At 35.3% G+C, this 17909-nt stretch overlaps 1 protein-coding gene across 1 annotated transcript; it reads left to right on the forward strand.

The window, feature by feature from the left end:
• Positions 1-17445: 17445 nt before the first annotated feature.
• Positions 17446-17879, forward strand: LOC107014168 (mini zinc finger protein 2-like). The gene has a single exon (XM_015214022.2). It carries the CDS (start codon positions 17607-17609, stop codon positions 17871-17873), a length of 267 nt encoding a protein of 88 aa, XP_015069508.1. The 5' UTR covers positions 17446-17606; the 3' UTR covers positions 17874-17879.
• The last annotated feature ends 30 nt before the right edge of the window (positions 17880-17909 follow it).

A 17909-nucleotide genomic window follows, 5' to 3' on the forward strand; every position in this document is an offset into this window, starting at 1 on the left:
CCATTGATTGAAAAAGAAAATATTGATAAAATAAAATAAACAAAAACTTTTAAGAGAAAAAGGTGCAAAAGAAGTTAAAGTCACATCCAACAAAAAATAGCAAGGCAATGAAGAAAAGAGAAGAAAAATAGGGTGTCAAAGGAAATGAAAAGAGGTACGAAGCTTAGCGGTAATTTCAAGGAGGGAAAAATTAACTAAAAATGTACCCAATTGTATCACACCTGACCCTGAGCCAATATAATAAGCCAAGAAAGTCCTACCATGATCCTAGAGTCTAGTCTGGTGAACCAAAGCACTGAAAATAAGGGCAAGCCTATGGCGAAGAGTACCAACTGTATTTGAACATGTTCTTGAGTGCGAGTGTTGAGCAAATATCCTTGTACCTAAATTCATAATCACTTTGTGAAAAATGAAGATTTCTTTTGAAGTGAGGGCACTAGTTGTGGTATGAGAATATTGGTACGTCTGTGAGAGGCAAAACAGTAGAGGTGTCTATTGCGTACTGAGTTTCATGAGTTGATCTGCATGAGTTAGATTGTGCAACTTGAGAGCGTAAGTCTGCACCAAATCAACTAAAGAGTCGGGATTGATGGTTTTGTGATTGCTAGAGCTTAAAAGTGTATACTTTTGTACGAATGTTGTTTTGTGTCATAGTGTGTCACTTGAGGACAAACAATGAATTTAAGTTGAGGGTGTTGATGTGCCGTGGTTTCACGGTACTTTCAATGCATTGTACTTAATACTTGTGTGTGTCTAGAGACTTTTTGTAGTGGTTTTAACAAGTTTTGTGTTTGTTTTGCAGGAAGGATGTTCAGGCGGCTAGGTAAGGAAACAACTAAAAAAATGCAGAAGAGGACATACGGAGGCCATCGACGGGCCTTAGTCAGTAACTGTAGATGGACAGACCAGGACTTTGGAAATAAATCGGGGAAGTCTGACCAAGTGTGGAACTACGAGATGCAACGACGGCCATCGATGGTGAACCGTCGTTTGGTTCATAGAAAGTTTTGATACCCGAGATTGGAAAAATTCTAAGGGTTGAGCGACGGAGGGGCATCGACAGACCGTAGATGCATCGATGGAGTGTGTTGTTGTTCCTTCGATAATTCAGAAAAGGTTCCATCCGAAGAGGGAAAAAAATATTCATAGTCCTTATCGGCGGAATGAGTCTACAGACCATCGATTGATCGATGGTCCGTCAGTTGTTCCGTAGATTGAAGTCAGACTTAACTGAATAAACTTTCCTTATTTAAATTCCTTTTTCTTCAGGAATATGTTTTCTATATAAAGGGTTTTAAAACCTCATTTTTGAATTTCTGGGTTTCTTCTTATTGTTAAGTAAGTTTATGATTCCTTCATTCAAGACTATGAATTGTGATCTTCCTTGCATGGTTAATTAACAAAGTATAACTAGCAATTAAGAAATTCTGAAATAGTTTTTTTGCATGTATTGATAATTCTTTTGCTTAGAAGTCTTTTTAACGAGTTCATGTGTTAGAACTCGCCTTTTTGCAACTTGCCGGACCAAGGAGGTACGAATAGGAAAGAATTATCAACATAGATTTAGTGGGATATTATCTAATAGGCTAGTGTCGAATTGTGAGAAGTAATAACTAAGTCATACATCGATTATGATTTCTAATATGAGGTAAAAGTAAGGGTTAATAAATTATACACACGTAGTCGGACTAAGGTTTGGAGTTAAATTATCTAGATGTCAGACCAAGGATTTAGAGATTCCTAACATGCCACTTTGCATGCAAAACATTAGGAAAGAATTGTTATTTCTAGGAATACGGCGTTATGAACCTGTGGGGAACACATATACCCTAGTTATTCTCACAACTTGATGAAAACATAACATCTACTTTCATTTACTTGTTAACTTAGATTGTCTAAGGAACTTATTTCACAAACCCGCCATTCCCCTGTAGTTACTTAATTTTTGAAAGACATTGGCCTAAAAGACGTAATTGTGAATTAAAGTTAAGTCTAAACCATTTTCTTTGTGGGATTGACCCCAACCTACTTGTTTGGTTCTCTCCTTGATTAAGAACACTTATACTTCTTTAGGGAGGTATAATATGAGCATATCAGGATATGGCTACATCCTGGGGAAAGACTACCAAACTCCTTACCACAGGTGGGAAAAGAAAAGGAAAAGGCAAGACACCAGAACCAGCATCGTCGAAGGCCAGCTCCAATAGTGATGGGATATATGCCACTCACCTCACAACCTGTGAGGGTGAATCTGAGCACCAAGAACCTTGGACCGCAACTTTTAAGCCTTAAGATGATAAGTTAATGTCATCCGAGGGAGCTGAACTGTGTTCCATGATTTTGAATGATTCATCTAGGATCAGGACTCCCATGCTACTACCTCTCATCCTAATCCAGGATAAGCTTGCTCTCAACACCATATGCACAGGATCCTACATCTCAGTCAATGAATAGACCAAAGACTGAGGAGTTGCGGACTATTATCAAGGAGAAGAGGTTGTCTACTGATGCGGTATTAGATAGATACCCAGAGATTATGAACTTCTTGAGGTCTTACAAATTTCCTATCATGACAAAACCATGTGAACCTTACATCCCTATTGGGTTCGGGAGTTTTCATAGCTTACGGAGCATAAGTTCCACAAGGGAAGAAGTATGCCGACAGATTCAGTTAATCGCCAAGCAAAAAATGTTGGGGAATATGAAAAAGTGGTTGTCCTCTCTACTATTTAACGGTACTCCTAGCTAGATAGACATTGGAGAACCTATAGAAAAGGAGGACCTTAATGTAGAATCAAGGTACTAGTTTGGATTCATTAGTAGTACTATTATGTCATCCCACAATGAGTTTATTCTCCCCCACGTGATAGAAGCCTGCCTTGGTTGCATCATTGATGGAACAAGGCTAAACTTGGGATTTATCATTAGCTAATAAATGGTCATGAGGGCCAAGCAACAACAAAACCTCTCTCCACTTTCTGGTGCTGATAACTAGCCTATTACGACAAGCCCGAGTGCCTCAAGATGAGAAGAAGGATATGGAAGTGACTCCCACTTCCTATACCAACATTCGGAGAATTGAGGCAGAGTACTTGAAAGAAGGGACTAAGAAGGAGAATACAACCTCGGTGGACACTTTCCTGGTTGTTGATACTCAAAAATTACCTGCGGAAGAAGTATTTCCTACTTCTGCCCCTAGACCTTCATGTACATCTAGTAACGTCCCTTATATGATGCCAACTTCTCCTACAGCTCTGATGCCCCCACAGATGGTGCTATTATTGTTGGTTCTTCTCGACCTTCACATACCCTTGTTTTGATACTGCGGATGGGGAAGCTATCCCATTCTGCTAGTAGGCATGCCAACAAACTTTAGGCCACAATTCCTGGCATGATCGAGAGGGCCCTTGCTACTGTGACACCCTGATTGTGACTATTAATACCCTTACGGGACGAACATTGGTGAGTGAGCGAGGACAAGGGTACACAGATGAGGTGAAGGTCGTAAAGGTCGCCATTACAGAGCTAATGAAGTATGTGGACCATCTGAAGTCCACAAAAATTTCTATGATTTTAGGTACGATTGAGATCTCAACATGACAGAAGATTTGGATGTGCCTCCGGCTACTACTAGAAATGATATTAGAGTTGAAAAGGTGACCCCTGCATATTCCAAGGGTTAGAGTGATGAGAAGAACCTTAGAGTTGATGAACTCGTCGCTTTATAGGGAATTACATTAGATGAGGAGGTTATGGTGTAGTCGCTTATGAAGATCTCATTTGGCAGATACACCCATAGCTGATCTTGGTGGAGTCAGATCCTGATGTTGCACCGAGCACTGATGCCCTAACATATGGACCGAATGTGCAGACAAGACCCCTCTTTACCTCCCTCTCTATCATTTTTATTGAATTTTTAGTATTATGTTGCATTTGAAGACAATTGGTTTTTATTTATTGTGGGTAAGGTATCTTCATACCTACCTCATGTTATCATTATTTTTGTTTATATATATGGGGTGTTTGTGCTGTAAATTGCGCTTTGAAACTATTTTGTGGATGTTTGAGCTTATGGATCCTTGTTTTAAATGCAAATGGATTTTGACCCTTCTAAAAAAAATCCTCCATTTGTTATGTTAGATTGTGGCTGTTCTTTTACAAATTTGAGCGTCGGATATGATCAATGATGATGAGTTGAATAGTGCTCTGAATCAAACAAAATGAATGTGAGGCTATGATGAGACCAAAATAAGTTGCATAGACAATATGTGAACTAATTTTATCTCATTGTGACTAGGCGGTTATCGAATGTAGTCTCTTGTTATGAACATTGCAAAGTAGCGAAAGTGTGGAGTCTTATTTGATACTGCTGCGAATGCCTTGTCGATGAGCTTTGCATGAATCTTGTGTGATGACACCTAGAATTTTCCCCGTTTGTCCGGTTGACTAAGTGATGCAAGACCTTTAAATGATCATAAGCAACAATTTTGAAGAGTGAAACAATTTAACAATATACATCTTTTTTGGCCAACCTTTTGAGTGTGTGATCTTTGTTTGAAACCTTTTTTCCTTTTCATAGAAGAAACATCATGCAATCATAACCCCTTTTTATCTATTAACCAATAATCTTTATGAATTGTGGTTTGTTTTAATGGCCAACTTAGGCAAAAACCCAAACATGGGGGTGTGGTGAAAAAAGAAAGTAAATCAACAAGTTCAAAGAAGTCCCCCTTGATCCATGGTTTTGAGATTGATGGAACCCCTCCATTCAAAAAAAAGTAAACAAGAATGAAAAATTACGCAATAAAGTTGTGAAAGTTGCAAAAGAAATGAAGTGTCCAGTATACTATGAGAAGTGAATAATGGGGTACACCTTGATCATGGTTGAAAATGTCAAAAAAAAGGGAAGAAAGTGATGTTTGTACCACATTTTATGAGGATAGCAGCCACAAAACCTAAATGACCATAGCTTTAAACTCATCCCCGTTATAGGCCTTTAAAAAATCTTTTTGATCTTGAGTGAGCTGAAGAGAATGTTAATTTGAAAACAAGGTCAAACCTATGGGTGAAGTCATGCTTGTGTTCATCTTTGTGAGTGTAAGAGTTATATGTCATTCTGGAACTATAACTTATTGAATATTTGTGTGTGAATATGGAATCATTCTTGTTGTGAAGGCATTTCAGTACCTTTGTTAAGCTTGAACTTGCATTTGAAGCAAGTATTGTGAACTTGAGAATCTTTGGTAATGGCCAGTCATAACATGAATCTTTAAGTGCACAACTGATCCGTACATAAGTATGTTGAGTCTAGTTATGTGCATTCATGATTGATTATTTTTAGCACTCTTTGAGATCCTTTTTGAACTTCTGAACTTCACTTTTACTTGAGGACAAGAAAAAGTTAAAGTTGCGGGTATTGATGAGTCCAAGATTTGGACTCATTTAGAGCTTTATTTATGACGATTTTGTATCCTCAAATTCTTGTTTATGTATAATAAATCATGTAAAACCCTTGATTCCCAAGTATATGGGTTAAGGAACAAAAATAGGACACTAATATTTAAAAAAAAGGAAGGAATAAAACGAGTTGAGAGAATGAAGAACACAAGTCTGGTGATTGCCAAAGTCCACATGGTGAGTCATCTAATGGTCATTTGACCGCTTAAAGTTCTAGTGTGCCAGCCCAGAATGGAGAAATCAAGTTGCCAATGGAAAATAGCAGTCAGCTAATCGTCGAATGGTTACGCGATGCAATGCTGGATTGCCCAAAGTTAGAGAACTTAAGGATGTCGAATTCCGAGGCAGAAAGGCGATGAAATGAACAAAGGGTGGCTCACCGAATGGTTCAGTGAGCCCGACATACTTCACCAAGTTGATCTTTGCAACACATTTTCAATGACTATGAATACATTCTTGAACATTTAATTTAGTATCTATCATACATCTATTATTTATTATATCAAATATTCTTAGATTGAGTCTACTTTTCTCTAGTTTCCCTAAGCTTTGAAGAGTTGATGTTTTTCGCTTTTGAAAATTTGAAGTGGGTCTGTCAGATTCTTCGAATTGGACCATTGTAAAGATAAAATCAATCTTGCCCAGTTAATTGAAACTCAATTTGATAACGATTTTTATCTTGTTATAATGTATTGCTAAAACCCCAATTTTAGGGCGTGATTATATGATTATGGGTTGATTTAGTATATTGGTAATTCTAATTTTTAGTACTATTTAGAAGCGAGTTCAATCGTTAATTGTGGTTTACTTTAAGAATTTAATTTGTGAATACAATTTTATCCTTGTGTTTTGGCTTGCTCAAGAAAGATGTTTTGATACTAAACTTATGAATTGATGATTAGTGGGCATTGGGTTGATATGGGTTCAGCTCGAGCGAGTTAATCCTAAACCTAATCATGAACCTCATGAACCTCAAATTCATGATCCCTCCTTCTAAAATCGACATAATACTTTTGCTGACATTGTGCTATTCTTAACCTCTCTCCAACAATCCAAATGTTCTTTATTTCCTCATGTACCGATTTTGTACCAATGAGAGCAAATTCATCCACATAACACCATCCTATAGGAGATCTACACCTCCTTCCATAAGGAGTCTCAAATGGAGAAATATCAATACTTGAGTGGTAACGGCTATTATAATAAAAATCAATTAACGGCAAATGATAATCCTAATTATCTTTAAAATCAATCACACAAGCCCTCAACATATCTTTCAATGAATGAATAGAACTCTCACGTTGTCCATTGCTTTGGTATGAAAAGTTGTGCTAAGCTTAACCTTTTTTTCCAAAAACCTTTTGGAATGATTTCAAAAATTGTGAAGTAAATTAGGAACCTTGATCAGAAATTATGGACAACAGTACTCCATGTAACCTTACCTTATCTGTCAAATATTACTTATCATTATCTTCTGCTGAATAGGAAACTTATGGGAATGAAATGAGCAGATTTAGTCATCTGATTCACTATTATTGTACTCGAGTCATGTTGCTACCGAGTACGTGGCAACCTACAGTAAAATCCATATTCACATCTTCCCACTTCTAATAGAAATACCAATGTATTGGGATAAACCTCCTGGACTTTGATCCTCAATCTTCACTTGTTGGCAACTAGGATACTTAGCCACATATCCCACAATATCCGTATTCATCCCATTCCACCTATAGATATCTTGCAAAATACAGTACATCTTGGTTGATCCAAGGTGAATAGAATACCGAGAACTATGAGCTTCTGGAAAGTTTAGTTCCCTCAAGTCATCAAAATTCGGAACACATAACCGACGTTCAAATATAAGTAACACATCTCCCCTTGGGAGAAATCCTTAACGTACTTTTTGAGCAGCAACACTTTCAATTCCACCAAAATTGATCAATACTTTTCTTGGCCTTCACATCAATCACAAAAGACAATTCGGAGCCACTACGAACCATAACACCACCCTCGATGGAAGCCACTAGTTGAACACCTTATCAAGGAAACCTATGAACATCTCGAACAACCTCTTTCTTTTAATCCTCAACATAAGCAACACTACCCATTAATGGTTGACTATGAGCATCCACTACCACATTTTCTTTACCGAGGTGATAGAAAACACTCATGTCAAAATTCTTAAATAGTTATAGCCACCTTCTTTGACAAAAAATCAAGTCCCCTTGATTAAACACATATTTCAAGATCTTATGATTAGTGAAAACATCAACATCAACCCCATATTAATAATTCCTCCATGTCTTTAAGGCGAAAACAACTGCCGCTAATTCAAGTTCATGGGTGGGATAATTCTTCTAATGTAGCTTAAGTTGCCTTAAAGCATAGATAATCACTTTAGCATTTTGTATAAGCACACATCCCAATCAAACTTTAGAGGCTTCACAATACACCACCAAACCATTTATACCTTTCCGTAAGGTCATCACCGTAATGAAAGTATGTCTATATTTCAAATCCTGGAAATTTAGCTCAAAAGCTTTTGACCATATACATTTAGCCTTTTTCAGTCAAAGTCGTCAAAGGAGAAACAATGGAGGAAAATCCCTCTATAAACATTCTATAGTAACCGGCTAAACCCTAAAAGATTATACTATAACAACGAATTAGAGGTCTATGCCAACTCTTAACTACATCCCTCCTAATATGATCTACCTCATACCCTTGCTTGAAACAATTTGCCCAAGAAAACTTATAGTCCTTAGCCGAAATTCATATTTGCTAAACATTGCAAAAAGTTGTTGGTCTTTTAGAATTTTCAATACAATCCTCAAATAATTTATAGGCTCTTCCCCACTTCTTGAATAGATCAAAATATCATCAATAAACACAATTATCAACATATCAAACTATTGTCTAAACACCTTATTCATAAAATCCATAAACTCCTCCAGAGCATTAGTCAACCCAAACGACATTACCAAAAACACATAATGACAATATCGAGTTCAAAAGGTCGTCTTCTGAATATCACTATCCTTTACCCTGATTTAGTGGTAACCCAAACGAATATTGATCTTAGATAAATATCTTTCTCCTACAAGTTGATCGAACAAATTATCCATTCTTGGAAGAGGATATTTGTTCTTAATGGCCACTTTGTTTAGTTGACGATAATCAATGTCATACGGATGGAACCATATTTTTTCCTAACAAGCAACATCGGAGCACCCCATGGAGAGATACTCGATCAGATGTAGCCTTATAAAACAAATCCCTTAATTGATCTTTCAACTCCTTTAGTTCAAGCAGAGCCATTACATAAGGAGGAAGAAAGATAGGTTGCGTAATCGAGAGAAGGTCAATACCAAGTCTATTTTCCGCTCACATTGAATACAAAGAAATTCATCTTGATAACTCAAGAAAGTCATTAAAGATGGGGGCCGACTCAAGAGTAGGGGTTACAGAATCTACATCCCTCATCGTAACTAGATGGTAAATGCAACCTTTTTAGAGAATATCTTTCTAGATTTTAGACACCAAACAAATTGACCCATGGGCATAGAATTTCCCCCCTTCATTTCAAGGATAGGATTATTTGGAAACTTAAATATGACCACTCGAGTCCTACAATATATGGAAGCATAACAATAATGCAACCACTCCATCCCAAAAATGAAATCAAAGTCTAACAGTTAAGTTCAACCATGTCTACAATAGTAGCTATATGGGATAAAGAAACGGGACACTTTTTATAAACCCTCTTAGAAACCACAGAATCACCAATAGGATTAGAGACATTAAAAGTTTCTAATAATATGTCAGGTAGCACATATAACTTAATGGCCTCATAAGGTGTCACCATGGACAAAGTTGCACTAGCATTAAGAAAACCATATACATCATGTTAAAAAACTTTTAACATATCCATAACTACATCCGGAGAACTCACTTGGTCATCTAGGGTTCTGAGACCATATAAGTGTGTTTTGCTTTGGAGCATTCCAATTCGAACTGCTGGAATAAGATTTATTTACCTATCTCTCTTTAGCCACAAGAATGGGATAATCTATAATTTTGTGTCTACTCTTCCTGCAACATAAGCATTCATCGGTGTCGGTTAGGCACCGACAATTACGTTTCTTCCCAAATTCAGCACATGTAGACCTTGCGTACGAAGAACCACATCCATTTCCTCCTTGAGTTTTAGGGTTAGACACCCTATCCTTTTTATAATTATGAGGAATGTCAGAAGAACCTTTACCAGAAAATCCTTTTCGAAACATAGGAAGACTATGTCCATTTAATCTAGCATGAGAGAAATTACTATCACCGGTCTTAGCCCTTTTTACCTGTCTAAACTTCTCTTTGACTTGCTCTTCATAAATTTATTGTACATGCACCAAGAGACGAGAGATTTCCATGTCACCAATGAGCATGGTTGTAATATACTCTTTTACCACAAATTTGGACACATACAATACAAACTTACTCATTTTAGCTCTTAAATCTTCAACAATTGTTGGTGCATATTGGATAATTCAGTGATAACATATTCCCTCACACTCGGACTTCTTTGACAAAAGTTAATTAACTCTAGAACCTTGTCTTTACACATCTCAAGGGAAACATATCTATCAAGAAAAGTCAACTTATGTATTTCACACTCTACAGGACCCACTTCCACTAGTCTTGCCGCTTTCTATTGATTGTTCCACATTTGAGAAACACTTTTAAATTGATAGGCAGCTGATTCTGCCATCCCTACCACAGTCACTCCCGTAATAGTTAGTACCTTATATACCTCCTCAATAGACTCTTTAGGATCTTCATAAACTTTCGAGCCATAAAATATTGGAGGGTTCATCCTCATAAAAATTACTTACTCTTGAAGCCGTCGTACCAATAATTGGTTCATAGGGGCTACCATATATCTATTGGCTTTTGCTGTCATAGCTTGGTCCAACATTTGAAAAGTCGATCTAAACTCCATATTTGTTACATTCTCAGCGAAAGGATCGATCGAAGAGTGAGGATGAGCTTGGGGAGGATCTTCTTGTTCCACATTGTCACCCATCTTTGTTCTAACAACCCTTGTAAAAGACATATCCTGGAGAGCATAAGGTAAATATTAGGAGATAGACTTTATAGAGTTAAACTCTATCTCAAGACTTAAGAGTAATGAAAGAAGTAGAGTATACTAATAGATTTGTAGCCTCTCACTCATGAATATGGTGCTCTTCACACTCATGAACAAGACTCTACTTAAAATGGCTTATGAGACATCTTAGGACCATTCTAAACCTTGTTCTCTAATCACCAAGTTTGTCACAACCCACGGGTACCCACTAGATGTAACATGGTGTATAGAACCCTGGTGAACTCCATACAAGCAACATAGCATATCCTGATATAAGGTAATAGAACAATAGAGATCAAACTAACATTTAAGTCAAAATAGTTTTATAGAAAATCGAAAGTCTAACTTATGTCTTAAAATAGCCAACAATTACAATCGAATGAATGTAGGCGTAGCCCATATATCATGTTAAAAAAGGAAATACAAAATAGAAGCTACAATAAGGGAAACATCCAGCCTCATACCATGAACACCCACCAATCTCAGGAGATTTAAAGTCCAACTCTAGCAACTAAAATTAGAACCTTGTCTGTCGGGCTCTACATTTGTAAACAGTGTAGGTAACAATATGTGTTTGTACCTAAAGTTACTTACTAAGTATGATAGTTATACATATAAACATTTAAAACATGCAAAAAAGAAAATTTTCATTTACTCACATGCAATTGACTAAGTAAAACATGTTAGAATGAGGTTGGGAGACATAAGTCATAACATTATTGTCAATGCAAGCTAAATCACATTCAAACTTTGAACACGTCATAGATACTCTATTAGCTAACCTTAGTTCATTAATTATAATATTGTCGGAAAATTAGTTATAACTGATATACAAACCATGTGAGTTATAACATGATCCCCTGGTGTCTCTCTCACCGAAAAAGGGTTGTTCTACTTGCCCAACATAGAATAGAGCTTCTAGCTTAAGTGGAACCACTAGCTAATCAACCTATAGGGCACATAGTTATGGGATAACTAGATTTCTACTAGAATCCCGGCCTCCCAGATAGCTTCCATCTAATGAGAGTTTTTCTAGAAACCCAACATTTACTCACGTGAACCTTCCATATCATTGTGAAAATTCACTTTGTGCTAAGCATAATTCCCGCAGAATACTATTTTCTTAGTTATTCTCATTATCTATGGAAAGGCATGTCACCTGGCAAACCCAAGATAGTTTCATTAAGATTGCTCTTTTTCATTTATTCAATTACGTGAGAAAACCTTTCACATCACGCTAGCTTTTGTTTATGAAAAAAAGCTATCACCACACAACATAATACATCATCATTTAGAACTTTACTCTCAAAGCACCCTTACATATTTACATAGTTTCATAAGATCATACATAAAATCATACTTTTCCCTTTCATGGTTAAAAGATAACATTCAATCCACAAATATAGAAATCATAGTTTTGGAATTTTATCATAAATTCATCTACTTCTATTACTTCATGCATTCGATCATCAAACTCCTCTTTCATAGTCAACAACCCACATTATATGATCACAATTTGGAAAAGAAAGGGGGGGGGCATGGGTACATAGGGTAAAAATCATAAAACCATAGTAAATCATCAATTCATTCATATTTAAACATAATTAAATTATTAAGATCAATAATCGGAAGAATGCATGATGATTGATCAAAACTCTAGTTAAATAGGGAATTCTACCTTTTGAAATAGAGGAATTTGGAGACTCATGAAAGAGATTCATGGATTAAAACTATCATACCTTGACTCCAATTACTAGCCTTCAATAGAGAATTTGGATCCTTATCTTCAAACCATTGTTGAATCTTCTTCTTCTTCTAGTTTTATAGAGAGAGAATATTTAGGAGGAGATTTGATTTCTTTTGTGGAATTTAAAAAAATGAATTAAATGTGGTGAATTTGGTGGTAAACAGGCTTATATATGGGTTCTTTATATAGTCAAAGCTACATAGTATGGGAATTAAATAATTAGGAAAAGTCTCAACTGCCCTTGAAAATAACTGTTAGTAGTGACCCATAGAATCCCTACCGATGGACTATGGATGGATCTACGGTCTATCCTGCACTCCATCGTTCCTTGTGAAAGACTTTTTCTAGACCCATGGCTAATGGACACAGATCATGCTACAACCTACCGTAGGTCCAACAGTGGTTCTAGCTTGGGCCACTTTTTGTGGCCTCTTCCATGGACCTACCTAAGCTCGTTGCTCGATCCACGTCCCATGGTTGGCCACTGTGGATGGCACCTGAAACTTTTAAAATTTTGGAAGGCTTCTCTCTATCGAGTATGGGTTTTCACAATATTCCAGCTTTAGGGTTAGGTTGGGTTCATTCAAGATCCTAAGTCTCGTGTTTAATTCAAGGGGGTAGCCCCAAGGCTTGACAAAAATGTGTAGTATAGGTATAATATAACAAAGAAAAGAGCCAACTACCCCTAACACTAATAGTCGAACCCCCACCTATGACTCTTGACTGAAGAATCATGGACTAACTAACGATCCATCTCGCACACTCTTCTATAGATAGTGGAATTTTGTGCCTCTCATATGGATCCTTGACCACTGACCGCGGACCCACTGACGGTCCATTGGTCACGTCGTGGTTCTTTCCCTTGAAAACTTTTGGGTGGCCAATACACAACCCACCTACCTAGGGGCCATGGTTGGCCTTTGTGGATGGCACCTTAAAGCTCTAAATTATGCCCTTTGTCAAATAGGTGAATTTTTTCTTCGGAGCCATTTCTTTTTCCGAGTCTACAAGATTAACATGAGTGACTCTACGGGATAAATAGATGAGAACACTTCTATAGACCCTCTTAGCCACAATATATACACCAATAGAGGTAGAAATAGAAAAAGAATCTTACAATACATCTGGAAAAACATCAAACCTCATAGCCACAAGTGTTGTCACAGAAGACAAGGTAGCATCGGGATAAGGCAAAAAATAATATTGAAATGTAAGACTTTCAACTTACAATACTTACAACACAAACATCCCTCTTGATGAGTCGAGTTTTTAGTAAATAGAATTGGTTTTGCCTTACAACAGTTGAACCCAAAACACTAGTCAGAACTTGCATGCCATCCTTTCCCTTGTCAATTCTATATGAACAATCTCTCAAGCAGTAATAACTTTTGACACAACCAAAACAATAATTCGTACCAACCAAGCATTTTCCTTTATCACTCTATCCACACTTTTGGCATTATGAATCAAAGATACATTTCAACCACAATATCCTCCTTCAGGCTTAGGGTTGGACATACTATCTTTGTTGAACTTAGGGGCCAGAGCATCGGAAGAACCTTGACTAGAAAACCTTTGTCAAAACATAGAATGAACATGTCCATCAGACCTTGAATATGAAAAGTCAACATCATCGATCTTTGCCCATTTTGTCTCCATAAACCTTTCCACAGGCTTTTCTTCTTCTATTTTTTGACCATGAACCATCCAACAAGAATTTTCCATTTCCTTAATGATCATAGCGGTACGAGATTCCTTAACCACCATTTCACACACTCTCGAAACAAACTTTCTCATCTTTTCCCTAGGATTGACAACTATAGTGCGAGCATATCTAGAAAGTTTTATAAATGTCAAGGCATACCCCTTAAAACTCATATTTTTTTGGTTATGGTTAATGAATTAGAGTCCTTTTTCCTCCATCATCTCAAGGGAAAAGAACATATCAAGGAAAGCAGCCTTAAAGCTTTCTCGATCAAGAGGAACTGCATCAACTGATCTCACTTCCTTCTATTTGTATAACCAACTTGTGCAACACCACTACGTTAATAAGCATTCAATTCTGCTTTTTCCACAGGAATCACTACCATGATCATTAAGGCATATGCATCTCATCAATAAACTAGTATTGTTTATACTAATATATATTTTTACCATAATCACAAATATTTACATGTCTAATAATCAAACACCATATGATCAGACGTAATTGTATAACAATCAACTAATCCATAAAAAAGAGAATCAAATTAAAATAATCAAACTAAAGAAAAATCAAGGATGTTCATCACATGATATGCAAAGAAAAAACAACAAAATTCAATACTAAACTATGTTTATGTTGTGAAGTTTTACCCACTTTATTTCTATATTAACCACACATATACTCCCAGAAAGGTTCTTCATTCCCAATCTCAAAATAAGTTTTGATCAATTCAATCTTTCAGTATTTTTGTAAGGAATGATACAAAGAGTCGTATACAACGTACTCCTCCACTTGAATGACACTTTCATTAACCTCATAAAATTTTGTGTTGAAGGATCTGAGGAAGTGTTAGGATCCATCTTCAAAGACAAACTCTTTTTGGGATATTTATCTCATTTCCATTGAACGACCCTTTGATTCCTTAACAAATTCTTCGTCGTCGTCACGACACCAATCCATATGATTTCTCACCCCCATAAACATGTCCTACCGTAACGTGCTCGTCTACATTGTCCTTTTTTTCGACATCTAAAACACCCAATTGGAATAATTCAAGTTTGTTCATGTACATCCATTTCTAAAATAGGAATAAGGAAACAATAAGAATGGTTGAACCATTCAATGTGAGTACATATGTCACTTTCATTGGTAGAAGACACAAAAAAAAATAGCATAAATAACATATGGACTAAACGAATTTAAAAGTCTGATATTTAAAAAATAACATGTTATATTAAAAAAAAATATTATAAAAAAGAACCTAAAAGGATGAAATTTCATTTTCCAAAGGGAGTAATCCTAAAAGGAAGCAAAACTCTTCTAAAAATCATATATATTTTTTTGTTTTTCAGCTCAATTTAAAAAATTCCTTTTCCACTCATTTTAAATCAATTTTTTTATCATAACATATGTTCATAAAGTTACAAACGAGTAGATCATATTAACTTATTTTTTTAATTAAATTTGTACATCGCAAACAACAAAATCAGTTATTCTGAAAAAAAATAGTAAAAAACAATCAATTTTCAGAGAAATCTGTCTCACTCTTTTTTTATCTGCTCTTCTGATATAGTAAATTTTTGAAAATCAACAAATGAGTATATTATGGAATTTAATGTTCCATGTAATATTTTTGAACACACATAACACAAATCACATAAAACTGAAGAAGATTTTCTTTAAAGGTATGAGTCCGACTCATATAATAATATAATTAATCTAGATTCAAAAGATTTATAAAAGAACAATAACTGTTTCCAATTTTTTTCTTTCCACCAATTTTCAAGGAAAAGTTAGTCACAGAAGAATTTTTTTTTTACATGATAGTGAATTTGCATGGAAGTATTGAATAATGGGATCAATTAACCATGCTCTTTTAGCAATAAGGCAATTTTAAGGGCAAAATACTGGCAACGTAAGTTATTTGATTTTGCTATCAAAAAGGATTCGCTCTAATTCTCTCTTACTAAGAAACAAAGATTATATCCTTATTCACAAACTAATTGAGTGTCTGTGTATATGTCAATTGAATATTGGCAAGAGGAATATTTTTTGTTTTTCTATATTTTTCTGTTGCTTTCACGTTTTCATGGTCACATTCTCTCTTTTTTAACGTTCTATTGTTCACGTTTTGAAAAAAAAAAGAGCTTTCATTTTAAAAGGAGAAGTTGGAACAGTTACAAAGTTACAACTTCCTAACTGTCTTCTCTTCTTTTCCAAGAACTTGATCTTCGGGTCAAGTCGGTGGACGATTCACGACCCACCAAAAACATACACTGCAGGGTTTCTGTAGGAATATTAATAGGGAAACTTACATAAATATACTATAATAAAAAAATATTTACCATTTATAGCAATAATATTTTTACCTCACTTGATCACTTTTAATTCATTTATAATACAATTTTAATACATATTACACAGAACAATTTATTATTCACATATAATACAAGTTTTAATGATGGATAATACATTTATCACACATTTTAATACACTTATAATACAATGTGATCATTTTTTACTAAACAAACACAATATATTTCAAAAACAATTATAATTCAAATATATTGCATAAATAATTCACTTTTAATACATATTATAGATTTATCGCAGTATTGCTATAAATGGTAATAAACAAAAAGTATCGCTAAAATCAGTAATTATTTTTTAAAATGTATTAATTTATGTAATTATTCCATTTTACCTTTCCTTAGTCCCTTTAATATTATATCTTTGAGATATATCTGTGAGGAACACTTACTTATGTCCAATTTTTCAACGAATAGATGGTTTTTTTCAAAACAATATAGCACTGAGTTTAGACTATACATAGTAAATATATTCTCGAAGTATTAAATGTATATCCCTCAAAATTTCTCCAACTCCCAACATCCTTATTGATAAGATATTAAATATTGCTCGAGTAGATAGACTATTTGTAGCTCATATTATTAAATTAAAAAATTAATCTGATTATCCTATCTGTATCTCAAATCCATAGACAAATTTCACCAAGTCCCAAATTTCAGAACTAATCAATCAATTTATAAAATAAGCCTGAAAGAACTTCTCATATCACTTGTAAGGACCACATTCATTTTTAAACTTAAAAAACGAAAAAAGAAAAAAAAGAGCAAGCTTATCATGTCGCTCTATAAGAAACCAGTCACTACTACAGGCCTAATTATGGAAACATGATTTGTTTTTAGTTTAATTTTCACAAAATTATGTAGCGGTAAATCCTTTTTAAGCAAAGCATATTTGGTACAGATAAGGAAGTTGAGCAGTCAATTCACAATGATCATTTATGAATTTACCTAGCAAGTGAGAGACCCGAACTAACACGAATAATATTTTACTACATACTGGTAATAGAGACAAAAGAAATGTGTCAACTTTTATATTGTGCTATAAATATTCCTTATAGAGTTAGGGTTTGGTTAATGGAAAAAGATTATGACGGTAGATAGCTAGTTAAAAATTCTGTCGTACATATCTTATCTCTTCTATCTTTTAACAGAGAAATATTATTTCTTCCAACTAATTAAAGAAGAGGGATGACAAAACGTCATGAAGTGAATGAAGAGAATGATGGCTCAATGCATACATCTATTACTATTAGAACAGTGAGGTACAGAGAGTGCCAGAGGAACCATGCTGCAAGTGTTGGTGGATACGCGGTTGATGGTTGCCGGGAGTTCATGCCCTCTGGTGAGGAAGGAACTCCTGGTGCTCTAAGTTGTGCAGCTTGTGGCTGTCACCGTAATTTCCATAGAAGGGAAGTGGAAACTGAAGTTGCCTCAGATTGCTCCTCCCCGTCTTAAAAGAAAGTTTTACATATATATATATATATATATATA

The sequence above is a fragment of the Solanum pennellii genome, chromosome 3, assembly GCF_001406875.1.
Source record: "Solanum pennellii chromosome 3, SPENNV200".
Lineage (NCBI taxonomy): Eukaryota > Viridiplantae > Streptophyta > Magnoliopsida > Solanales > Solanaceae > Solanum > Solanum pennellii.

Coding starts and splice junctions, on each gene's coding strand:
- LOC107014168 (XM_015214022.2), top strand. CDS start 17,607: ATGACAAAACGTCATGAAGTGAATGAAGAGAATGATGGCTCAATGCAT.